At 35.2% G+C, this 26,817-nt stretch overlaps 1 protein-coding gene across 15 annotated transcripts in view; it reads left to right on the forward strand.

Annotated features, from left to right (window-relative positions):
* Positions 1-26,817, forward strand: part of CEP128 (centrosomal protein 128) — a 319,695-nt gene that overhangs the window by 135,388 nt on the left and 157,490 nt on the right. For 14 of the 15 annotated variants that reach the window (XM_045575777.1, XM_045575837.1, XM_045575960.1 and 11 more), the window contains 3 exons: positions 302-478; positions 4,137-4,196; positions 10,767-10,959. In XM_045575777.1, the coding sequence (XP_045431733.1) occupies positions 302-478; positions 4,137-4,196; positions 10,767-10,959 (430 nt within the window). The remainder of the gene's footprint in view (positions 1-301; positions 479-4,136; positions 4,197-10,766; positions 10,960-26,817) is intronic. The other variant, XM_036429922.2, reaches the window with a different exon arrangement.

The following is a 26,817-nucleotide window of genomic DNA, read 5'->3' on the forward strand; positions in this document are numbered from 1 at the left end:
GATCCATTGATGACATTAAATTATTAATTGATAAGGGCTTTTTTTTTCAACATTTATTTTTGGTTGCAGATTAACTATACTTTTCTTTGTCAGTTATCCACTACCAGTTCCCTCAATGCCCTACTCATGAATTCTTTATAATCTGACCTCAGTTAATGAGTAGGCGGAAGGTTTTATTTCAGTAAAGGGACTGACAGAGTTAGATCTGTTTTATAATGCACTGCTTTAAGTTGGTTGTATGGATAGTACATGTGTTTCTTGCCTTCACTTAATAAATTGTTTTTATTTATGAATGTTTTAGGAGAAACATATAATCAATGAAGAAGAGCACTTAAGGAGGATGGAAGAAGCCAGATTGCAGCTCAAGGATCAACTTCTTTGTCTGGAGACTGAACAAGAATCCATTCTTGGTGTGATAGGAAAGGAAATTGATGCAGCTTGTAAAACCTTCTCCAGGGACTCGATGGAGAAATTCAAAGTAATTATGAGTACTCATTGTGCCTTTCACTTAGTTTCCTTATATCTATAAAAGCCTAAGCAACCACTAGCCGATGGGCCGACCAGCTGACCAACCAATCGTCCAGTAGCTATGACATGCATTGACCACTAGGGGTCAAACACTCAACACAGGAGTAGAAACCACCAGCATGGAAACTTGGAACAGATTGATGAATCTCAGAGGGAAGCGGGGAGGGAGGAAGATGGGAAGAGATTAACCAGAGACCTTACATGCATACTAGATCTTATATACAATGGGGTCCCTCGGCCTGGCCTTTGGAGATGGGGCTGAAACCAGCTCTCCAACATCCCCCAAGGGAACCCAGATTGTGAGAGGGCACAGAGCAGGCTGAGGGACCCCACCAGAGCATGAATCTGTGCACCAGGCCTCTAGTATCACTATAAAAAGATTTTAATGCATGGTTACATGGTATTAACATTTTTGTTTGAGAAAGTTTTATGAAAGAAAATAACATCTTGCATTTTTTGGAATGAGGTACTGTATTTATTACACGGTCCCAGTGAGAGAACATGTACTGTGATTCCATTGAATTGTCTGTCTCACACTGTAATAGAAAATGTCTTATAACAGAGGCAGCAGTTCTGGCTAAAATACATTCTTGGAATCTAGATTTTGAATTTTTTATTTTCACAGGCTATTTTTGTTGTTATTGGTATACTACTGGCCAATATCTATCGAATACTAGTTATATTACAGGAACTGTGGTATGATGTATTCAATCTCTTCCTTAACCCCTAAAACCACCCAGTGCTGTAGGTACTCTGATTAAATCCATTTTTTTTTTTTTTTTTTTTTGGCAAGAGAAAGCAAGACTAGGAGGGGTTAAGTAACTTGCCTCTGGCCATATATCTAGTTAAAGGCTAAAACTAGGACTAAAAACCTTGGGAGTCTAATTCTGGAGCTTAATCAAGTAACCACTATGCTATTTGCCTTCCCCATTTAAACAAAGTATATTTAATTTAGCTTTTCTATCTTTAAAATGGGATATTGATTGCAATTCAATTTATAGTCCTAGTGAAATAAATGATCAATACAAAGAGAAGTAATCATTGGTGCTCTTAATTTCTTCAAGGTAAGCACCTCTGCTAACTCTAGGTTCTAGTACTGCTATATTACATACAGAGAGCATTGACAAGCTATCATTTACTACTATATTTAGTTCATTTGATGATATGATATTACTAAAATTATAGAATCAAGCACTAGGGCTTTTTAAAAATCATCTTCAGGTGTTTCTTTTGTCATTCATCCTTTTCCTCATATAAAATAACTATTCCGTTTTATAGTACTTCCCCACTCCTTCCTCCCCTTTTTTTCCCTGCTTTTCCTTACCATTTTTTTTCTTGGTTTTCTTAAGTGGTGTTTTAAAGAAAATAAAACTGTAATTCTACTCATAAAGTGGAAGGTGTTTTAGGATTTAACTAACAAAAATATTTCAACTGATAGAATTTGGTGGAGTTGGTGGAATTTCTACAATATCTATTTATCTGTACTTTTTTGAAACAAATGAGATGTCAGTTTAAGAGGATTGTGAGCCAAATATGAGAAGTAATTTGCTTTATGGAAAAACTAACTCTTTTAGTCCTATTATGGGGCCTGCTATAATGCTGGTTTACTTAAATTTTATTGTCTAATGCTGCTGATTTATATAATATTTGCTGTGTTTACATATATTTAAAGGATGTGTGGCCTTAAAATCCTAATTGTATTAAAAAGAGTCATACGTTACCAAGGAAATATTTATTCTATATTTAAGTATTTATGTCAGGACAACTTGTTTTTGGTCAAGTAGAGATATAAAAACGGAAACATTTGGATCATGCTATAAGGTATATAAACCTTATTATGGTTGCTTAAATTTTCCTGCTATCTAACATATTCTGAAAAGCATCCTATTTTTTAATAGGCTTTCAGACATGGAATGATTGTTTCTCTTAGAGACTAATTCAATCCACGTGATGGGTGGAGATAAATTTAAAAGAATGGACATTTTTTCAGTTTTTTTTTAAGACCACATTCTCTTCCCACCCCCCTCCCCATTGTGGGTCTCTTTCTGTTTATACCTTCTGTTGTTTCTTTTCTGTAAACTCGAAAAAAAAATAAAGAATACCCAAGAACATAACATTTACTCTCACCTAAAGAAACCACCCTTGGGTGTTTGTTAAGATCAATTCTTTGCTTTATAGTTCAGAGATTTATGGGAGAGTGGCGGTCCTTGTAAAATGTTTTAAAAAATGGATTAATTCTAATTCTTTGCCATTTGTTGAAAAGTCCTCGGGGATATCGGTATTATTTCTAATTACAATTTTCTTTTTCCAGTCACTATACCTATTCTACTTTAGTAAATGTCTGAAAGTTTGAAAACACAAGGACAGACACTTACTAAACCACCACCATTATAAAACAGGAAAATGTCTGAATTGAAGATATATCGTTTTCCCAGACCAGTCTTTGATAATTCAGGAGCTTTCCCGTAACACTTGGTCTGAGTATTCATTTATTTGTAGAGCAAAAAGAGGATAGGCATTGGATCAAGCCATTTTTTTTTTTTAATTAGAGTGATTAGGAATAATTTCCTTGAAAATATAGGGAGAGAGGGCATGAAAGTTGGGTGGGGTTTAGACAGTGAGATAGTAGATGAGAGAAAGGTTAGTTATGAGAACACAGCATTCCTATATATGGCATGTGGTTGGCACTCATTACCATTTTTCAGATGCTGAATGAATTACCTGATGATGTTTCTTAAGGGAGAGATGTGTTCACACATAAGGAAATATGGAAGTATTAGAGAATAGGAATAGATATCTTTTGTAGAGGGATAGGGTAGTTTTAAGAGAACATTTCTAGAAAGAAGTCCTGCAAAAATATCACAGGTTCCACAAAAGTAGGAATTGAGGAAAAAAATTTGTATTTACAATTGTAAAATAATTGACAACCTTTGAGTACAGTTTTATCAGTAATAATGCAGAAACAGATGGCAGTGAGTTTATAAATGAGTTGCTGTGAAGGGAATCAGGGCAGCTGGCATAGACAAGCTACTTATTGTGGGATTTTGTTATCATCATGAGATATAAAGGGATGACTCCATGATTAGTTTCTATCATTTCTACACCAATCATTAATGAGACAAAATGGCCCCCATAGTATAAAGTTAAAGAAGGATAAATGAGACAAAGAATTAAGTTTCTGTGTAATTACATCAAACCCACTGTGAAATACATTGCTAGGAGCAAGACTGTGGAAAAGAAACAAGCAAAATATGAAGTAAACTGGTTTAATCGAGGCTTCTTGGGAGTCAGCTTCCAGAGATTCTAGCAATGATAGCATTTGAGAGTTAATTCATGTCTCTGTATTTTAGCTAAATATTTATATATTGTACATATACATATATAAAAACATTATATTTATACATACACACACATATATACATATATATTTACATAAATAGAAATGTTAAATTATGTTTTGGAATTGATTGAGTACTTGGTATGAATGTATCCTTTTTAAACCCTTAAGTTTTAGATAGTTAACTTTTGTATGTTATAGTGAAAATTTTCATTTAGGTAAATTTCAGAGAAAAATCCACTTTTAATAGACTATTCTTTCTCTTTTTTAGTTTTTTTCATCTGGTCCTGACATTAATTATGACCCACATCGCTGGTTAGCAGAAAGCAAGGTAATTGATCTTTGAATCTTAAAGTTATCATAACGTGTATGAACTTCAAGGTGTCTATTTGGGCTAGCCATATATTTTTGTCATATAATGAACATGTGAAGCTGTAGTACTTTATTGCTGAGAGAAATTATCATAATGCATTTAGGAAGTTTCCATGTTCCTTTGTCTTAACATTGAAACATTAGCTTAAATGTATAGGGACGGGATGGGACAAAAACGGAAGGTAAAACTGTGGAAATATTTAAACTCGATCGTCAGAGAGACAAGTTCTGCCTTTTCCTTTGGATAAAGCAATGTCTCTGGAGTGTACAAAGGTCAGGGCAGCTGTAACCACCCTTCATTACACATATATACTTGTATTTTATTTCTTAAATTTTATTTCTCAAAGCCTGTCAAATCTCCTTTGGCCTAAGCAAATCCCTTCACCTCTCTGGGTGTCCTGTTTCCTTATTTACAAAATTGGAGGAATTAACTTAAAGTTCTGAAGATAACTTTCTTGCTTCATGGTATTTTAGCATTATGTTGCAAGTTTAATGAAAGATAAGCAAAAATAAATAAAATTGGAGAATTTGCTAATATTCTATACTTTGGGTAATTATCAATTATCTTCATAGATAAGCTTGGAAATTTAAATTGTTGAAATTTATGCCGAGACCGGTTTGGCTCAATGGATAGAGCGTCGGCTTGGGGACTGAAGGGACCTGGGTTCGATTCCGGTCAAGGGCATGTACCTTAGTTGCGGGCATATCCCCAGTAGGGGGTGTGCAAGAGGCAACTTATCGATGACTCCCTCTCATTGATGTTTCTAACTATCTCTCTCACTTCCTCTCTGTACAAAATCAATAAAATATATTTAAAAAAATAAATTATTGAAATTTAGGTATATAGAAATTGAAATATATAGAAAATTATGACCACATATGATGTAGATTTGTTTGAGTATGAATACTTAAGAACTTGCATTTATTTTTAGACTAGTTTTATTTCAGCTTTAACATAAAGTGCAAAATCTTCCATCCTATTTAAATTCTATAAGAAAACATGCCGAGACTGGTTTGGCTCAATGGATAGAGCGTCGGCTTGGGGACTGAAGGGTCCCGGGTTCGATTCTGGTTAAGGGCATGTACCTTGGTTGCGGGCATATCCCCAGTAGGGGGTGTGCAAGGGGCAGCTGATCGATGACTCTCCCTCATCGATGTTTCTAACTCTCTATCTCTCTCCCTTCCTCTCTGTACAAAATCAATAAAATAATTAAAAAATATATAAATAAATTCTATAAGAAAACCAACTATACTGTAAACCTGACCAATTGTGGTCCAACTTAGGGTATTACTACAAAAGAAGAACCTTTGAGTTTGTACAGTGGCCTTTTTTAAAAATATGAGACAAATGAAGTTTCAGAGAAGAGTGTGACTTTTTCAGAATGGGAAAATGGATCACATGGCATGTGCACTCAGTGTTCTTACTATTATGTGTATTGCCATCCATAGCATTGGTTCTCAACCTTTCTAATGCCGTGACCCTTTAATACAGTTCCTCATGTTGTGGTGACCCCCAACCATAAAATTATTTTCGTTGCTACTTCATAACTGTAATTTTGCTACTGTTATGAATCATAATGTAAATATCTGTGTTTTCCGATGGTCTTAGGCGACCCTGCTAACAGTTCTCAACATGTGGGTTGAGAGCCGCGGCTGTAGAGCTTAAGACCATCAGAAAACTCAGATATTTACATTACGATTCATAACAGTAGCAAAATTACAGTTATGAAGCAGCAACGAAAATAATTTTGTGGTTGGGGCTTGTCACTACATGAGGAACAGTATTAAAGGGTCATGGCATTAGAGAAGCTGAGAACCACTAATCTAAAGTCTTCTTTCAGCCAAGAGTTATTGATTGTGTACATTTTTGTATATAGGCAGACACTGGGGATATAAGTGTTAGTAAGCCATGGAAGTTAATCGGGGGGGAATGGTGATGTAAACAAATTTGAAGTCTCCTTAAGATGTGTTATATTGTAGAAAATGACAACATTGACAGAAGAACACAAGAGAAGGAAGAACTCACTCTCATGTTTGTGCTGGGAGGATGGGAGGCTGTGAAGCTGCCAGCATGTTTCAGAGGGCTTCTACAATTGTGTTATATTTAAACTTGGTCATACAAAAAATTTGTATTAACAAAAAAATTATTGATATAAAATGCAAATATTTGAATAAACATAGAATAATGTTCAAGATGGGTGGGTAAGGTACAGGTAGGAGGTGGTGAACAGACAAGGTTTACCTTTGAAGGCCAGATAGGCATTAGAGAAGCTCCCTCAAAAAAATTCTTAAGCTCCAGCTGGTTTGGCTCAGTGGATAAAACACTGAACCTTGGACTGAAGGGACAATTCCAGTCAAGCTGCACATGTTAGAGTTGTAGGCTCAATCCACATTGTAGAGTGTGCAGGAGGCAGCTGGTTAATGATTCTCTCTCATTATTATTGATGTTTCTATCTCTTTTTCCTTCTCCCTTCTTCTGTGAAATCAATAAAACATAAAAAAGACACATAAAATTGTTTTAAAAATTCTTAATAAGAAACTAACAATATTATGATTAAAAATAGAAATTTATCCAACCTTTTAAAATTTCTATCCTGCTTTAAGAACTGTGATCCTAATTGTTCTAACCATTTTTGATAGAACCAAATGCAAGTCTGCATTTATGCCACCTGCACAGGAAATCTAGACTGTACATATTTTGCTGTCCTAGAATTTTTTGACTAGAAACTTCTGTTGTGCATTAATAAAGCATTTATCTTTTTTCTTTTTCCCAACTCCACAGTTTTGACAAGAGCAATGTACTTGGAATTTTCTTTCAAGTTAAAATCTTTATCATTTCTGAACAGAACACTTTTACTGCTGTTGTTCAGCTAAATTATGAGAGCCAGAGATGACTCTTGATCACGGCTCTTTAATTTGGGAGCTAGTGAGCAGTTTTCCCTTATCATTTAATGGGACTGAACTTCTGATCGGACAGGTTTTAACACTGCATGAGACAACTGTTCCTTTACTGCGTAAAAGGGTCCTGATAAGCTCCCCACACTGACCAGCGGACTGGGGAGGAATTGAACCTATTTGTGGAGAGATGGCTTGGGTTATTGATGGGCCACAATACTGTAATTCCCATGAACTATGAGTGAATAGCTCTATAAGTATTGGAGATAAGATCTGAAATCAAAGGACAAAAACTGTATGGAAAGTGGAATTGCTGTTCAGCTAGTCCATGCTGACATCTTGCAGTATTAGAAGGACCTCTGAGGGCCTTTGGTAATTGTTTTCATAAATCTGCCACATGAGTTTATTCTTTTAGTGTTAATCCTAAAAGAACTAGAGGACTGAGTGGGGGTTGTGTCACTATTGCTTTGTTGGCATAGCACACACATGAAGTCCAACTTCGAGTTGGACCCAGGCTCACAGATAAAATAACCAATGAGTGGTCAGAATACGGCGTTGTGGGTGGAAGAGGATCGATGTGGTGGTTAAGGAATGCCAGGCAAGGAATTCACAGGGATTAGGTATTTGTTTTGTCATAAATCTTAAAAAAAATGTTTTTTAATTGATTTTTTACAGAGAGGAAGGGAGAGGATAGAGAGCTAGAAACATCGACGAGAGAGAAACATCGACCAGCTGCCTCCTGCACATCCCCTGTTGGGAATGTGCCCGAAACCCATGTACATGCTCTTGACTGGAATCGAACCTGGGACCCTTCAGTCCGCAGACCGACTCTCTATCCACTGAGCCAAACCGGTTTCAGCTGTCAGAAATCTTGATAGCAGATGTAGAGACCAAATTTTATTCAGTTTAGCAGAGAATTTACTGAGAAACTACTGTGTCCTAGGTGCTATGCTGTGTGCTCTAGACATAAAAATGAATTAAGACATGATCCTCTTGAGGAACATGTTTTGTCTAGAGAAGCTGACACTTTTGAAAATAATTTTAATATCACATGTATCGGGGCTGACCAGCAGATCCTGAGCAACAGATGAATGGTTACTCTGACACACATGTTCTGTGAAAGAGAGGCTAGGAGACTGCCTGGCTAGAGAGACTAGATAGTCTCATTTCCCTTCCTCTTCAGGCTTTTTGGTAACAACAGTTTGAGCTAAAACTGACTTTTAGAACCATCAGAAAGGTAAGCATTTTCGGGAGGATACAGGCGTCAGCAGTACCCTTAAGCATAAAGATTCCTGTAAACACCCGAGGGAGGGCCAGTGCGTACACAGACTTGTTTGGAAAGGTCAAGGAACAATTAGGGGCTGTCACCTTCAGCCAACTCCCCTAGAAAATCCTTTTGGAATTTTCTCCTTACACACTTGCCAACTAAGTCTCCCATGCTCCTCCACACACACGTAAGAGGTTCACAGAAGCTGCTGTGGAGGCTGATGCTAGATGGATTTTGAATCTATTATAGCCAATCATAATTATGATTCCAATATTGCTAACTTTATTAGCAGTACTCTTTTTATTCAAAAAATTTTTTCCCTTGGCTTTTAGCTTTGACTCCTTTCTTTATGATTTTAGTATATTATTATACTAAATATCAGTAAGGATATTCTTATAGATTAAAAATACTATTTTGATTGTTTTACTGGATAATTATAAATATTCCCACATTATTGCAAGTTGTCAACTATAAATAAGGCAACTATTTCCATACTGATAAATTCCATCTCTTTTGGTTTATTTAATAATACTTGTTGATGTAGTTAAATAAATGAGGCTATTATGTAATCTATAAAATGCTCTTGCGAGTGGCTAATAGAATGGTGTTTGCACTGTGATTAATAGCCTTGTCAGCTAATTATTATTTGGTATTGTTAAAGTTATTCCTATAGTGTGTTTCAAGCTGTTTCTTCAAGACACTTAATAAAGACGGTGGGTGTTTTTCTAACAGATACTGATTCTCATAATTGATTATTGGTTGATTAAATTTCCATAACTTAAGTATTTTGTTTTGTAGAATTAAGAATATATTCTGCATACATATTCAGTTCACAGAAAGCATCTAGCTACAGTCTATTTTTAAAAATTTGTCTGGCAGTGGAATAAAGGCTTCATATGAATAAATTAAAGCCATAGTCATATTGTATTAGTCTGCTCGGGCTACCATAACAAAATACCATAGACTGGTTGGTGGCTTAAACAAAGACATTTATTTTCTCATAGTAATAAAGGTTAGAAGCCCAAGATTAAGGGGTCAGGATTGGTTTTGTTAAGCCCTCTTTCTGGCTTGTAGAATTCCACCTTTCATGCAAACATGGGTGGGGTGGGATGGGATGGTTTGGGAAGTTGGCTGGAGATCAGAAAGAGTGGTGAGAGAGTGCAAACTTGCTATAAGCCTTTGTGTCGCTTGAGGGTCCCACCCTTATGACCTCACTTAATCTTAATTACTACACTAAGAGTCCTATTGCCAAATACAGTCACATGGAAGTTTAGAACTTCAACATGTGAATTTTGAGGGGACGCAATCCTATCTAATAAAAGGGTAATATGCAAATTTACCATCACTCCATCACATAGATGGCGGTGCCCATAGCCCATAGCGGCCAGGATGCTAGACTCTGGCGGCGTCACCCTGGTGACAGGACCCAGCATCCTGTGAGCCCTGGCCCACAGAAGGGTGAATGGGTGGGCCCCTGGCCAGAGGCTGGCCAGGGCCAAAACACTGGTGTCGTTGCAGGCTGGGCTGAGGGAGCCCCCTCCCCCTTGTATGAATTTTATGCACTGGACCTCTAGTTTAGTTCATAATAAAACATATCATGCCTGATTACTGCTTTGTTTCAGAAGGTTTTTTGGAAGTTTATTATTTTGTTTTTACCATAACCAATAGGATTATTGGTCTGACAAAACAGATTTGCTGTTTCTCCATTATTATTGTTAGTAATAGTTAACATAGGCCAAAGATTGTGATGTAGTGAATAGGAAAGGGAAATATGAAGAACAGGTTAAATATTAAAGATAGTGAGATTAGCATCTATGAAAAAGAGAGTTTCTCTGATTACATTTTCTCAGCTTTTCAAGGTGGAGGAAGGCTGACTTTATCTCCATAGCCTATGGAGCATCTCTCTATCTGATTAGTTAGACCATGGGGGTTGTGTATTTTTAGGAAGCAAAAATAGGAAAAAAATTTTGAATCTCTGAAATAAAACCCTCTTTTATCAAGTATCTAGTTTTATTCCAGAGTGATTTTGATTTTTAAATACTTTACTAAAATGCTTCAAATACCTAATTAGGAGGTTAATTGTGTTAAGATTAGGAGTTTAGTAGGCCATATTTTTCTGTAGTATTGCCTTTGCAAAGATGATAGACTACACAAAATTTCCATAAAAATCTAAGAAAGTGGCTTAATTTCACACCAACTTTTAACTGATGCGAACCATAGTGTATTTTTCATTCTGCTTAAGTTTGTTAGTTATTGTCTGTATTTGCTCATGTTATGATATTTTCCCTACTATTTTGAAATACTACTGTGTTCTAGATTTGTACCTTGCTTTATTTTTTTAATTAGTTGTAAATGTCATTTTTTTAGACTAAACTTCAATGGCTCTGTGAGGAACTGAAGGAGAGAGAAAACAGGGAGAAAAGTCTGCGGCACGAGCTAATGCTGTGCAAACAGCAGCTCAGGAATATGACTGAGAACAAGGAATCCGAGCTCCAGTGTCTCCTGGAACAGATAGAAAGGCAGGAGCTGCTTCTGGAAGAAATACACCAAGAGAAGAGAGGTGTGTTAGCTGCTCTTACTCTCACTGTTCTTTGTTTGTCTTCTGGGAATCCAGCAGAGGGAGAAAACCTATTTCTCTCATCTCCAGCTTAGATTATTGATGTACTAGAGGCCCAATGCTGGCACCAGCTTCCCTCTGGCACCCGGACTCTGGGTTCCCTTTGGCTGCCGGCACCTGGGACCCAGTCTTCCCTCTGTCCTCTGGCAGGCACCCGGGACCTGGGCTTCCCTCACAGCCTTGGCTTCGTCCAGAAGGTCGTCCGGAAGGATGTCCAGTTTAATTAGCATATTATGTTTTATTATTATAGATTCTTTTCTTTTTTCTCTCCTGTCATCATTTATGGGTGCAGAAGGGAAAATTGTTCCCGCCCTGAGAGTGTTTTCATTACCTACTATATTCCTCTTGTTTACACAGCTCGTGTCACTGGAAAGTGTTAATTTGGTAAGACATGTTTGTTCTTCCCTGGTCAGATACCAAAATTTATACTTGACTTTAGTAAAATACCTATTAATTCATTCAACAAATACTTATTTTATTCATATTTTGTCTTGGGCACTATTATGGGTGCTGAGGATACATTAGTGAATAAATTAGAAAATATCCTATTATTGTCTACCTTATATTGAGCGGGTGACAGAAAATAAATGTAAATAGGTAAATTATATAATAGAAGGCTACAAGCACAATGGTGAAAACAATTGAATAAGAGAAAGAGAGTTTGGGAGAGCAGTGGCAGAGTGTAATATGTTTAATATGTAGGCAGTACTTAATTCTAAGAGTTAGACAAGGACTTGGGAAACTACTTTTCTCTTTAGTTATACTAGAGAGGGATCATGACAGGAAGAAGAAAAACAGCATTTATATATGGGGATCCTAAGTGTATCCTATGTTGTGCTGGCCATAGGCCTTTTCTTTTACTAGTGAACTTCATGAATTTAAGATCCATTAAAAAAAAAAAACTTAATAAAGTGTCCCATTAAGGAAAACTAAGCATATGACATATAGTTATCTTCTTCAAAATAATTTTTTTTTTTGTTTTTCATTTTAGTGATCATGGTTATTCCCTATATTTAAATTTTTTTATTACTCTACTGTAGTGATTCTCAACTTTTTTCGTATCAGGTCTTTTTATATTCATAAAGGAACTCTTTTGAGTTCTCAAAAATTTTATTGTGCCATACTAAAATTAAAACTAAGAATTAAAAGATAGCTTTTAAGGTAATAATTATAAATTCATTCTATGGAACATAAAAATTAATGAAATTTAATTATTTCCCAAGACAAAAATTTTGAAAAGTGGCATTGTTTTACACTTTTATAAATCTCTTTAATTGTGGTTTTAGAAGACAGCAGCATTTTCAGTTTGTTCAATGCCTTATCAATGAACCTGGCATGTAGTTGATATGTCAGATATTTGTGAATGAGTAAATGAATAGTAAATGGATGACTGCTGCACAATTAATAGGGGAGCCATTATATTTTAGTGAAAAAAGAAATCACAATGAACTCTGTAGGACCACAAGAAAAATATGTAAATATTTGGCAGAAATTTAATTGGAGTGATTTATAATTTTTAAAAAAATATATTTTTATTGATTTTTTACAGAGAAGAAGAGAGAGGGATAAAGAGTTAGGAACATCTATGAGAGAGAGTCATTGATCAGCTGCCTCCTGCACACCCACTACCGGCAATATGCCTGCAACCATGGTACATGCCTTTGACCGGAATCGAACCCAGGACCTTACTGAGCCAAACCGGTTTCGGCTATAATTTGTTTATTACACTTTGGGATTATAACAATATTTGTCTTTATAATATTGAAGTTATGTGTTACATTTTATAGTAGAAGTATTTAAACCGATTATATTTCTATTCACTTCACAATGATATTCTCTAAGAGCTTTGCAATTTATTCAGGGACACTCTGACATTGTTAGTAGTAATTCTAGCTCCATTGTGTACTCTTATTAGAGTTAGCTCCATAGCATAACATGTAAAAACTATCTAAAAATACATGAATATAAAAAATGTAAGAAAACAATAAGAAAAATATGTGTATGTCTTAGTTTCAGTTTTTAATAGAATGAATGTAACTTTTAGAGTATTATAGTTTAGTTGCTATGGATTGTAGACAAGCTTAAGTATGACTATAAATGTTGAACAGAAAGATCAAGGAATGCCAGAGTTTGAACAGGTGAAAGAAAAGTTAGCTGGAGTAGCAGGATCTCAGAAGATATGACAGTGGATGAGATCAAAAGTAAAGGTGGAGAAGTGAATTTCAGAAAGGACAAAGCTAGAATTAGGCATTTATTCTCCTATTACCTTTTTAGCACTTTGAATACACTACTATTTTTGGCAGTTTCACATCATATTTTGAATGGTGGTTCTTTATTTTGACTATTAGCTCCTTAACATCTGTGATTTGGTTTAATTGATATTTGCTTTATAGATGATTCATACCCTTTGGAGAAAGGTTGGAATGGGAAATAGCTCCATGATTTGCTATGTAAAATTGAGAGATCTGTTTCAGTAGAAACATTTTGAGTTTTAATTCACATTTTAGAACATTTTTCATGAGATTTTTTTTTTTTTTTTTTGCGCACGGTGCTTCAAAAGGATAATACATTCATATATGGATATCCAAGGCATAGAGCCAGCTTAGTGAAAAAGCTGATATATGATATATATATATATATATATATATATATATATATATATATATATATATATAATATAGATATGATTTTTCTGGCCTTACAGAGGGTTCTGAGGATGAGTACCTTTACTAATAATAGAGATATGGGAAAGTTTCTTTTTGGTGCTTTTAAGTTGTGTGTGGTTCAAAGCATTGACTCTAAAACACATTCTTCATTTCAGAAGGTTCTCATGTAGCTGACTTGTCTCTACTAATGGTGATCTCTTTCAAGGCCTTTCCTTTGTTTTCACTGTTCCCAGAGTTTTGAGAAACTCCATTCAGCTGATTTCTCTTTTTTTCCCTTGCTTTCTTTGAATCTTGTTCCACTTCCTCAGTTTTTGGGTGGCATAACAAACGATACCTTCCTAGGATAGAGACTAGGAAGGGACTTATAAACTGTAGGAATTTTCCCTAGAAGTTGGCTAGACATTGGGTGGCATTGTTTTTTTTTTTTTTTTTTTTTTGTGTGTGTGTGTGTGTGTGTGTGTGTGTGTGTGTGAGTGTGTGTATCTGGCAATACTGTAACAGTTGCCCTCAGGTTAACATCTCTTTGCCTTCTTCTGCTCCAGCTATTGAATGACTCAGCATATCATAACAAAAAAGCACATTCCTCTTGTGAAAGATGTAAGATTTAGCTAAGATGTCAGCATTACTTTGAAGCTATGAGGTTACCAGAAACTAAAATGCCTGTGGCAGATAGGAGTCCTTTCTTCCAAGGTACTCTGAAGGGAGACTCCACTGTATGATTTAGTTGCAGTGAAATGCTAATGATTATGACCAAATATAAAAGTTAGTGTCTTTAACTGAAATTATGAACTCACTTAAATAAGGAACTGGTCTTGGATTCCAGGTATTTTTTTGTAGCTGTGGCTATGAAATGTGAACACCCAAAGAGATATGTTTCTAAGTAATACACCTTTTTCCTCCATGTTAGTGACACCTCTGATGGATTCTCTTTAATATTTGTATCTTTGTGTGGTGAGGTTGAAATGTTATCTAGGATAGTACAGGGAAGAGAAAATGACTGCTGTGTATGTGATATGACTTCAGAGATATTCTTTAAACACACTAATTCTCACAATATTTCTCTAAATATGTTTATCACAATGGTATTCATTAAGGGAAGAGTAGGAGAGGCAAATGCAATTTCAGTGAAATACCTTGTTTTCAAGCAAACATTCTTCATGTAAAAGTCATTCTGAAAACATTAACTGTTAAAGGAAAGAAAATATAACTAGTTAATATGTGGTTACATTCCAGTTGGAAATCAAAATGAATGCAACTCTAGCCTAATACACTTATACTGCTCTGTAGTGTTCATATCTTCATATGATGCTCATATTAATTTTCTACCTAAATCTACTTAACTCACTTTTCTGGTCCTTTTCTTTATTTAAGCAGATAAATAATCTAATTAATTATTAAGAGAGAATAAAAATGCTTTGATTTAAATACATTAAGAATAAGAGATAATAAGAATTTGGAATATTTTTCATCTTTTGGGGTTTGAATTCAGTACTTTTTATATAGTTCCCATAAGTATGTACTCTCTTTTTCTTTTGGAATGTGCGAAGCAAACTCTTCAAATGCCCTTTCTGGCACAGGGTCTTCTTAGGATTTGCTCTCTGATGTTGTGCAGCTGCCTCTGACATCTGGAATGAGTTTGGAAGGAGAGCTGTACTTCCTCCTGAGGCTTCTGCTTGAAAATCTTTTTTATTGATTGATGTTTAAAACTTTACTATAAATGAATCTTTATTGCATCTTAAACTAATGTTCCTCAGGTCGTGCTGTAAGGTCCTATTAGATAAGAAATGAGTGTTTGGCCTTGGATACTTATCTCCATGTAAACCAATCTGAACCCTTTCACAGTGGTACTGTATTGGCCATTCCATCTCCACACCTCTGAACCATGTCCAGGTGACAGAGAATCCTATTACTTTTCTACAGCTGTATTCTACTTTTCATTTGCAATTTTTGTTGCAGTCTTTCTTCAGTTCACTCTCTCTCTAGGAGTACCTTAAAATGTGTCACTCCTTTAAATTTCTAGTTCTCAAGTATTTTATTCACCTTTCAGCATCTCAACTCTAAAGTTCATTTTGTAAGAAATAAGTCTATAGTCATTAAGGATGCTCACCTTTTTTTTTTTTTTTTTTTTTTTTTTTTTTTTTTTTTCACCCCCTCTGTTTGAAATATCCATTCCTTCTTATTATCAGCTGGGTAGAAACATTAAATGAGATCCATGGCTGGATAATGCACATTTGGCTGCCTGGTTTACTTCTTTCCTCCTTCAGTTCAATCTGTGCCAATGAAAGTACTGGTCTTGCTCAGGCAAGCTGTAAGAAAGCTAAAATTGAGCTATCATCAGTGATTGCCTATTAGCTTCTTTGGAGTTTGTGTTGTTCTATTGGGTTCCAGATGTGAAAGAGACATTCTTTTACTTTTTGCAAAAGAATTAGGAAATCTAATTCAGATAAGGTTTTATAAAAAAGTTTACATATAAAGCTATGACAAAGATTAAATAGTTGTGAGTATATTGCACAGAAGAAAGTGTTGATGGAGTGGCTCAGGTTGGTTCTAGAGTTCTTTTTCTTTCATGTAGGTTCTTTAAAAAATTTTTTATGTTGGTTTAGTACTCCCAAAGAAACAGCTACTGAAGGGATATTTATTTGTTTGTTTGTTTGTTTATTTATTTATTTATTTATTTATTTATTTATGTATTTATGTATTTTTGTTTTCTATGACTATCAAATGCTCTAAATGCACTGAGAGAATAGAAATTGTAGATTATGGTAGCACTAAAAAAAAAAAAAAAAGCCATTTTCTTTGAGATTTGTGTTACCAGAAAATTTCCCTACTAGTCAAATGTCAGTAGAACCTGTTGTGTTGATTAAATCAAAAACATCAGAGCTGTCATGGGAGATGTCTGTGGGTTTCTAAACTGAAGGGAATGGAGGAAGCAGGTTGGAGGGATTTAGAGATTGGGGAGGATAAAGGGAGAGGTGTCTACAGAAAGGGTCTTCCAGGGTTCTTATTTATTCTTATGTGTTTCCTTACACTATTTCTTCTCTTTTCTTATCCATTCTGAAGGAATAGAGTAAGTGAGTGGTTAGTCTTACTAGTGAAGGTGGAGGGAGGCAGTAATTATATTTTAGATCTTACTTACCTTATTTGTAATTTCTAAAGGGCTGCAAATGTAGCTGAAAAATACCAATGCCTTTATTCCATGTAAGTTAATTAATTGGGATAATACCATATAAGATTTTTAATTTTGTTTTTTGAATGCTGTATTTTTTTTTTTTTTTGAAACAGGAGATTTTCCTCTTAGTCTTTGATTGTGAATTACAGTATATTCTGATCAGTGTGTGCTTTCTCTTGTATCAATTCCAGCATATAATAATTCTTGGAATTATAAAACTTTTCTTGCATATATATTCTATTTTTATTAATTGTTGGTAATTCCTATTGGGAATAATTTGCAAAAGAGGAAACTTGTATTCTGGAATAGATTAAATGAAAGAAGAGTAAGTTTTCTGCAGTAAATGGAATATGCAAATAAGAATGAGGCAGTTTACCTGAATAGAAGAATGGAATTACAGTGCTTAATAGAGAATAAAATCAGGCAAATAAACAAAACAGCTTCCGTTTGTAGTAAGGGCAGGTGGAGGTAGAACTTAATGACAACAGGCATCTTGGTTTTTCTTATTCTTCACAGAAACATATAGTAGGTATTCAATAAATAGTTGTTGAATAAACTAATGGATGAATGGACTAAGGAGCAAACAACTAGGGAGATAGTCTGGAGTAAAGAATAAGAAAGTATTAGTAATTATATGGCGTACTATCCTAAAAAAATTAAGCCTCTCATATTTTTTTGTAACATCTAAGTAAAACAATTTGTAAGCATCTTTATTGAAATTTCAGATGCAGGACTGAAATTTATGTCTGATACTATATAGAAATCATTAGTGCATTCTCACTATTATCAACCCCAAAAGTGTAAAGTATTTTGTGCTATTTTTTATTATGTGCCTTTAATGTTAGTATGAACATAAAGTAATTTAAAAGTTTTTTATAGATTAATTCCGGACTTTTAACTTTTCTTTTTCCATGTAGTCTTGAATTTCACAAGTAAAAAATATTTTCTCTGGTTTTATTTGCTTTGGGAACCTGTCATCAGTGATTAAAGTTGATGATAAAGGGATTACTTTACTTAAAAACTATTCCAAATAGGATGTTTTTATAATGTATGTTGATGAATTATTAATTATTATTAGTTAAATAATGAACTGCTTCAGGATGAAGATAATTTTATTCAATGTCTTAAGTATTTCTTATTACATAACATACAACAAGTGTTGGCTGGGTGAATGGATAAATAAATGAATGACTAACTTATCTTTGCAAGGTAAAAGTAGATGACAGGTCCAGTAGTGCCCAATGAACAAATGCGTTATTAGGTAGTAACCCCCTTGAATTGTAAACATATGGTTCTTGGTCTTAGAGGTTGTGAGAAGGTATAGCCAAATATCTGATATCAATGATATATTATGGAACCAATCACAGTGTCCAACCTCTATAAAGCTTTTCTGGTTTGTTATAAAATGCAATTGTTAAGAAAAGATGATTGTTTCTAGTTTACTATTCTTTTTCTACAAGCTAACTTCAACTCCTCTGGCTTATGTGTTATGATGGATGATTGTGTTCCATTCTGTGGAAGTTACTATTTGGTAAAACTTCCCAGAACACTGTAAGATTTCAGCAATAGCTTCCAGTTAGCTCTTCATCTGTTCTCAAGTGACCTGGCAATCTTGCCCTTCTCTGTGAAGTGGGCTTTGTATGGTCTCCCATTGCCTCAGCCAATTAAGACCTTAAAATTAAGCTTTGAGGAATCCTGCTCAGGCTTCCAGGAACATAATAGTGCCACTTTTCATTGAAGGAGACAAGAAGTGTTTAAGTTTGGCCAAAGAACAAAGCAAGGATAAAAACCAGTGCTAAAATCACAATTAGCCCTGAATATTTTAATGCAAAATGGGTATCAGTTTTTGGACACTATTCCTCCTTTATGCTAGATTTTCCTCCATAGTTTATGCATTCAAAGTTTTTCACTAGTAGAGATAATTGAGTTATAGTAAGGCATTCTGTGAACACCCTTATTTTTGAGGCAAGTAGTTTTGCTATCCTAGATGTAAGCATGGATTAAAACAGTCCTGTTTCCTCAAGCCTGAATAAGATTCTAGAATGTAAGTTCTTCAAAGAATCTTCCTTTGACTTGGGTGGGAGAGATGAGGAGGTTTGATATTAAAGTATGATGTGAATTTTTTATGCATTTCATTCATACATACAAATCATCATTATCAAATAATAAATTCCTTCATATCTATTTATGGTAGTTTGACTCATTGTTTGCTTTAAGATTCTGGCATTTTGTAGAGTAATGACTATCTTTTTCTCACCATACCATTCTAGAATGGCAGTTTCCTTTGTTATAGAATGGTGTACAATTGTATAACTAATGACAGAAGGTTAATTTTTTTCTCTCTTCCTCTCTGCTTCTCAATGAAGAGTCAGATAAGAATACTAAGATTGGTATTTCTGCTCAGTAACAAAAGTCTTTGTAAATGTGAAATGATTTTTAAAGAAGTTGTTATATATGGACATTACATATGCTTATTTGAGTTTAAATGCTTCAAATAAGTTATTTCTCTTAGACTGAGAATGGCAAGATGTTATTATTGATGCACACACCATATATATAAGTGAATGTGTTATGTTTATATGTGTATTGCATTCATACACCAAAGAACAGAGATAGTTTTGTGTACCAGCTTATGTTAATTGCACTCTTAGATTGGGGCCTCTGAGTATTTGGCTCTGGGATCACCCATGTCCAGGAATCAGCATCAGAGAATAATTACTATGCCTGAGTTTGTTGAGCAGTGGTGATGCTGATCATAGTGTGACATGACAATAGATGTTTCTCAGTAGGAGCACGCTGAATATTTTGAACTGGGCTATTCTGTGTGGTTTAGGATGCTCCCACATATTGATCTGTAAACCCTAAATACCAATACACACTATCCATTATTTGAAACAATAAAAATGCTCACGCACATATTGTTTAGATTACTATCTGATGCTTTTCTCATAGCAATATAAACAAAAATGTGAGTTAATTGTAATAATATATTCTATGTAACCCAATGTATCCTAAATATGATGATTTTATTGTATATACTTCTTTTTTATATTCCATAAAACTATGAACCTCATGAGAGCATGGACCTTGTCTTAAATATATGTATTGATGTTTCATGACTTAGCACAGTGTGACCCATAAGCATCTTATACATGTTTATTTATCAGATGGAATATAATGCTTAGTTTAGCATTTACCTATTTATTTGCTTTTTATTGAATTTACTAGAGGCCTGGTGCATGAAATCATGCATGTGGGTATGTGTCCCTCAACCCAGCCTACAACCTCTTCAATCTGAGACCCTTCTCACAATCCAGGACTGCTGGCTCCCAACTGGTTTCCTGCCTGCCTTTCTGATTGCCCCTAACTGCTTCTGCCTGCCAGCCTGATCACCCCCTATCCACTCCCCTACCAGCCTGATTGATACCTAACTGCACCTCTGCCAGTCCGATTGCCCCTAACTGCCCTCCCCCGCCAGTCTCATCACCCCTAATTGCTCTCCCTGCTGATGTGGTCCCTCCCCCAACTGCCCTGCAGGCCTGGTCCCCCCCAACTGCTCTCCCCTGCAGGCCTGGTTTTCCCCCCCCCCCCTCAATTGCCCTTCCTTGCAGGCCCAGTTGCCCCAACTTCCCTCCTCTGCTGGCTTGTCACTTCTAACTGCCCTCTCCTGCAGGCTAGATTATCCCAAACTGCCCTCCCTTGTAGTCCTGGTCCCTCCCAAATGCCGTCCCCTGCTGGCCATCATGTGGCAGCCATCTTCTGTCCAAATGGAGGCAGCCATCTTTGACCACATGGGAGCAGCCATCTTGTGTGTTGTAGTGATGGTAAATTTGCATAATTCTCTTTTATTAGATAGGGTTGGATAGGATAGAGGCCTGTGCACCCGTGGGGGCCGGCTGATTTGCCCTGAAAGATGTCCTAGATTAGGGTGGGGGTTCCCTTGGGGCATGGGGCAAATGAGGTGAGGGCCCTGTGGTGGTTTCAGACTGGCCATGTCACCCGGTGACCCAAGTGGAGGACAGGGCTGGCTGGATGCAGGTATCTGGGATTTATTTATCTTGTATAATTGAAACTTTGTAGACTTGAGCAGAGACTGGGGTCGCTGGTTGCCTGGGTTGCCACAGACAACCCAAGCTCCTAGCCCCTCCTTGAGTGGAGGCCAAGGCAGGCTAGGGAGGGCGGGAAGTTTGGCTTCCTTCATCACCGGGACAACCCAAACTTCCTGTTTGTTCCACCTCCATGGGCCCCCTAATCTTAGTTGGGTTAATTTGCATACTTGCTCTGATTGGCTGGTGGGTGTAGCTTAGGTATGGTCAATTTGCATTTTTCTCTTTTATTAGATAGGATTGGGGCAACATTGGTAAATAAAATTATATAGGTGTACAATTCACCCCAATAAAGACATTTTCCATCACCATTTATCTCCCCTTTATCCTCTTCTACCTTCCCCATTTACCTAATTTTGTAAACTTAGCATTTTCTTCAAACAATTATTAAGCAATATTGTGAAACTATTTAAGCAGAGATATATTATGAACCTTATTTATCTACTTTTTATTTACTCTTTGATTCATTTACCTAAATCCTGATTTATATAACAGATTTACACATAATTGATTGAATTAAAGTATACGACATCATAGAGTAGTATTGTCCAAATAAATGAGACATAAATATGAGCTATGTATTTAATTTAAATTTATCTTATAGCCGCACTAAGAAAGGTAAATGAAAATGTGAAGTTAATTTTAATATATTTTATATAACCCAATATATCCTAAATTTGATTATTTCAACATGTATTTAATATGAACAATTATGAGATATTTTACGTTCATTTTTTTATATCAAGCTTTTAAAATCTGACATATATTTTACCTACACAGGCATATTCCAGTCGGCTGCATTTCATATGCTCAGTTGCCCATGTGTGGCCCATGGCTAATGTTTTAGACAGCACAGCCCTAGAAGGTCTGTATTGGCCATTGTTCCACCTCATCAATCATTTGCTGAGAGATTCATCGGCAGTAGAATTACTAGGATTGTTGAGAAGTCTTTAGGAGGTTCAAGATGATGAATGCAAATAGAAGTTTATATACTATACTATTACTTCTATTGTATTTAGAAAAAAAAAGTACTTTATATCTAAAAAATAATTCAAGGCATCTTGCAATAAACACTATAGCATCAATACCAAAATCTAAAAAGGGAAATTAAAGATTTATAGATTAAGGTTTTTGAGTTCTTAATGTTTTGTACATTTGTTTAAAAAATGATAGAAAACAACATAATTATCCATGTAATTTGGTAGTGGATAAATAACTTTACCAAATCAGAAGGAAGGCTATTTTAAGGAGATTTATTTGCCTTCTTTACCTAGATTTTTCCTTCTTGTTGTATAGCTTGCCTTAGAAAATTTAAATGGTTATTAAATACAGAATTCATTTTTTAGGTTACACAATTATATATTTTTGGTTTAGAGCAGTGATTTTCAAGTGGTGTGTCGTCCTGCACTGGTGTGCAACAAGAATTTTTTAAAATAAGCAATACTTGACTATTTAATCAAGGACACTGACCTCTTTTCCTTAGATTGTCAAATAAAAAATGACAACAGCCAATACAACACTAGTTATGTGGTGTGAATGAATCAAATTTATATCTTTTTTTTTTGTCAGATCTTAAACTGCAGAATTTTAGCAATTAGTGTATTGTGCCATGAAATGAAACAAGTTGAAAACCACTGGTTGAGAGTGTAGAGCTAAGAAAATATTTTGCTTAGACCAAGGTTTTTATTCATTCAGACTATGGAGTCTTAATTACTAACTTGACTGCCCAAACAAAGTTGTTTGGATCTAGCTTTTACTTTTTCAAAACTTAGTACCTTCTAATGAATTGGGAAGAGGTTTTGTTAGCTACACAAAATAAATGATAACGTAATTTTTAAAGATACAGTGATTCTATGTAGTGGATATATTGGATATTTTTCCAAATATCATTGACCTCTAATTGGTTTAGGGTGGGAACTGACCTTTGATAAGATGACATGAGTTATTAGACAGTATTTTTTCTTAAAATATTACATTTTTAAAGGTGTTGATCTGCTAATATGATGTGGTTTTATTATTCTCAAGTGTGAGGTGTGGGTGGAGAATGTCAAGGGAGCAGTTCTGGCTTTGTCCTGCATGGAGGAAATAAGGGAAGTTCAAGGTTTTCCTGTTATAGAGCTTGGGCAATATTGTAGATCTGTTCTTGTCTGATATTAGTTGATTCTGCAGTAGCATTGGGAAACCCTGCTGTGTCAGTTATGCCTTCCATTGTGTAGTTGACAAACACACATATATGTGCTCACGTGCTTATACAGATGCATACACGCAGAAACACACCTTAATGCTCCATTTAAATAATAGCCTTTCAGAAATAGTCTGCTTTCTATTTCCTTTCTCTTGCCTTTCCTAGCTCAGAATGGTTGTGCTCAGAATCCTGGTGAGAGAAATAGCTTTGTGTGTGTTACTCCTTGAATGGGTGGTGCAACCCAAGTACATCATGAGGAAGTTTTAAAATTCCAATTGTATAATATACACACTTCCTAAAGAAAACATGGCTTGTTTAGGGAGAAATATATTGTATAAATAGGTGTCTGAGATTTACATTTTGATATTTTGCAGGCCTCTTCTATGTTGAGAAAGAATAGAATATTCAGTATATTCCTATAAGCAGCATTATTTTTCAGAATATTAAAATTGGATCCCATGCGCATGAATAATATTCATAGAATTGAATTCTCTAACTTCCTACTCAGCAAAGAGGGAGAGATAAACACTAGGTGCTGAAAAATAGAATAGGAAACTAGCAGGAATGGCTAAGCCCCACTTATTTTTCCATAGTTTCTAATAACCAAGATTTTCCATGCAGCTGACTCTTCATTCTCTCTGCAAATAGGCCAGTTGTAGGATGATGAATACAGTGTACATAAAATTAGAAACAAAATCACTATATTTATTGTCAACCTCTTTTATTTGATACTTGTAAGTAATGATAAAAGTTACTGTATTTATAAATATCTTGTGCTTCAAATACATACAAAAGTAAACCTACTATGTGCAAGACTGGGGAGATTCAAAGACTAATGAGACCATGTACTGTTCATAGAGGATGTTATAGCCCTGTAGTCCAGATATTAACTTCAGTGAACCTTTGCATATGTTGTTATAGATATTAATAAGATAATATATACACACATGATGAAGGCACTAGCTCTGTTTGGGATGGGCCTGGAGACTGAGCAATATTTCAGTTGGAATCTGGAAGTAAATCAGAGTTTTCCAGTTGAAGGAGTAGGCAAAGGAAACAACCTACCCAAGGATAGAGAATTCTGAAAAGGCCATGCTTGTTCAGGAAATGGGAAGACATTTAGCAAGGCACGAATAGAAAATGTTTTCTTTAGATGTGAAGCAGAAGAGGAAGAATGAAATAAGATAAACCTGGAAATGTGAGTTGATATCAGATTGTGAGGAGTGTTTTATGTCAACTACCAGAATGTTTTCTAGAGTGTATGTGATGATTCATTTTACCTGGTTATAGGATGATGCTAGCAGCAATGGGAAAACTGCCTTTTACCTATAATACAAATACATGAAGTGCTTTTCTCAATAGCTATTTTATTGTTATAGTAACAAAGAACTACAATATGGTTCAACTTGGTAATATGCCTGGGTTTATTTTGATTGCCCTCTTATAAGATTAAATTTAGCTTTTGTATTGTTTCCAAATAGGTCAGGGCATTACTTGAGAGATGGAGTTAGTTCACCCTTGTATTTTACAGATGAGAGTTTTTAGGTGTATGGGGTTTGGAAGTAGAATGATACTCCAGCCTGTGCTGGATCTAAGGGTGAGCTCCAGGCTCCAGGGAAGAGCACCCAGGCGACTGATTTGGTTATTTGTCATTTCATAGTGTTAACGATGGAGTCACTGGTATGTTCCTGACTGAGATAGATTGATTGGCAGAACTTTATGAAAGCTTCTGGTTGAATAAGTTTGGGAATCCTTATAATTATTGTGATCTTCAGCTGCACTTTGGGGGTACATCCCAGTGCCAGCCTTGAGCCTCATATTTTTGAGCACCCATCTATGGGATGAGGAGTAGATGTGGCCCTGGATCCATGGCTACCCACTCAGAGCCAGTATCTCTCTTTTCTAGGCCATGTTTTGGGTACTCAATACCCCATAATTCCCTGATCAAACTGTCCTTGCGGTTTTCTGTCTCTAATCCCTTATTATGTAGGAGGCAGATTTAATGCTGGTGTTTATATATTTTCAAACTTTTCTACTCTCTTATATTCAGTTTTCTGAAGAAAGTTTTAAATTAAAAAGTTTATTTCTAAAGAGGATTATTGAAGTATGCTATTATACACAAATTCCCTAGGATGGCCATGTTAGCTATTAGAATTAGACTAGAAGGAACAAACTAATTTTATGTACTTATGTTTATAGTAGGATAAGGTAATCCAAAGTGAATTGAAATACAAGTAGTTAAATAAGTCAATACTGCCAGGCCTGTGAAATTATTTTCACTCCATTTTAGGAACAATGTACATTACTATTGCATTTTCTTGCTTATATTTGTTTTGAAGGGCAATTGATTGTTTTTATGTGTTATTATATTATACTTGATGCTATGTAAGTATCATATTAGTATGGCATAAACACACACATCAACACACACACACACACACACACACACACACACTCTTTTGTATTCTGTCCAGATAGGTCAGGGCTTTATCTGGCAAAAGATAAATTTATTATGTAGTCTCATACCTCAATCCTAAGACCATATTTTAAAGGGAGTGTACTCTTTTTTTCCATTAGAAAGAAGAACAATAACTAATAAAGGACTGATTTAGAGAAGTTACAGCAAAGTGTCCTAAGTGAATTCTTTGAATTTATGTTGGCACAGTCTGACATTTAACACAATCTACAGAAACAATCAAAACCATTTCTTGAGATCAGGAAAACAAACAAACAAAATTAGGTAGCTTCTCATGTAAGCCAAAAGAGCTTTTTTATTTTTAGCTGCCATACTTTGTTTTCTTAGGAGGATGAATGTTTATTTATTTAGTGAATTATCAAGATTTACTTTAATGCCCCGGAGTGTGCAAGTTAATGATTTTAGTCAATCATTTTTTGTACCACTTTAAAGAAAATTATTGGACAATTTGGATATCAGATGGTTTATTTTACAAATCATATTATTGCCTTAAAGTAAGCCTTTATAAATATTTTGTTGGAGTTTGTACATTGTCAGTTCTGGTTATACTAAATCACTTTTGATTTTTTAAAAAAAATTCTGTTCAATATAATATCCAATTCAAGATAATGGGCTGGACATCTTGTAAAATTTCTGACTAGTTATGGGCTGTTTGGGCAGGTTGATGTGTAAATTAACCAAGATGACCTTTTAAAAATATGTTTTGATTGATTTCAGAAAGAGGGAAAGGGATAGAGAGAGAAACATCAATGATGAGAGAGCATCATTGATAAGCTGCCTCTTGCACATCCACTATTGGAGATCAGGCCTGCAACTCGGGCAGTGTCCTGACCGGGAAACCAACTGTGACTTCTTGGTTTATAGGTTGATGCTCAACCACTGAGCAACACTGGCCAGGCTAGATGATCATTTTAGGAGACCCTTACTTGACAAGTGACTTGTTTTATTTTATATTTAGTTGTACAGAACTTAATGAAAGTATGTAAATAAAAATATCTGTTCCTTTGATATTTATAAAATTCCAAAATAACTTGTGGAGAAGTCTTAAGAAATTAGGTCTTATAATGTAGAGAAGCTATTGTTACATTTTTTTACAACATTTAAAAAAAAATTGTTAACATTTTAGTAGGTCCTGCAGAGATATGTATGAATCCAGTCAACTTAGAAGAAGAGGAGAATAGATGTATCCTATTTCTTTT

Source organism: Pipistrellus kuhlii, unplaced genomic scaffold, assembly GCF_014108245.1.
Source record: "Pipistrellus kuhlii isolate mPipKuh1 unplaced genomic scaffold, mPipKuh1.p scaffold_m20_p_1, whole genome shotgun sequence".
Lineage (NCBI taxonomy): Eukaryota > Metazoa > Chordata > Mammalia > Chiroptera > Vespertilionidae > Pipistrellus > Pipistrellus kuhlii.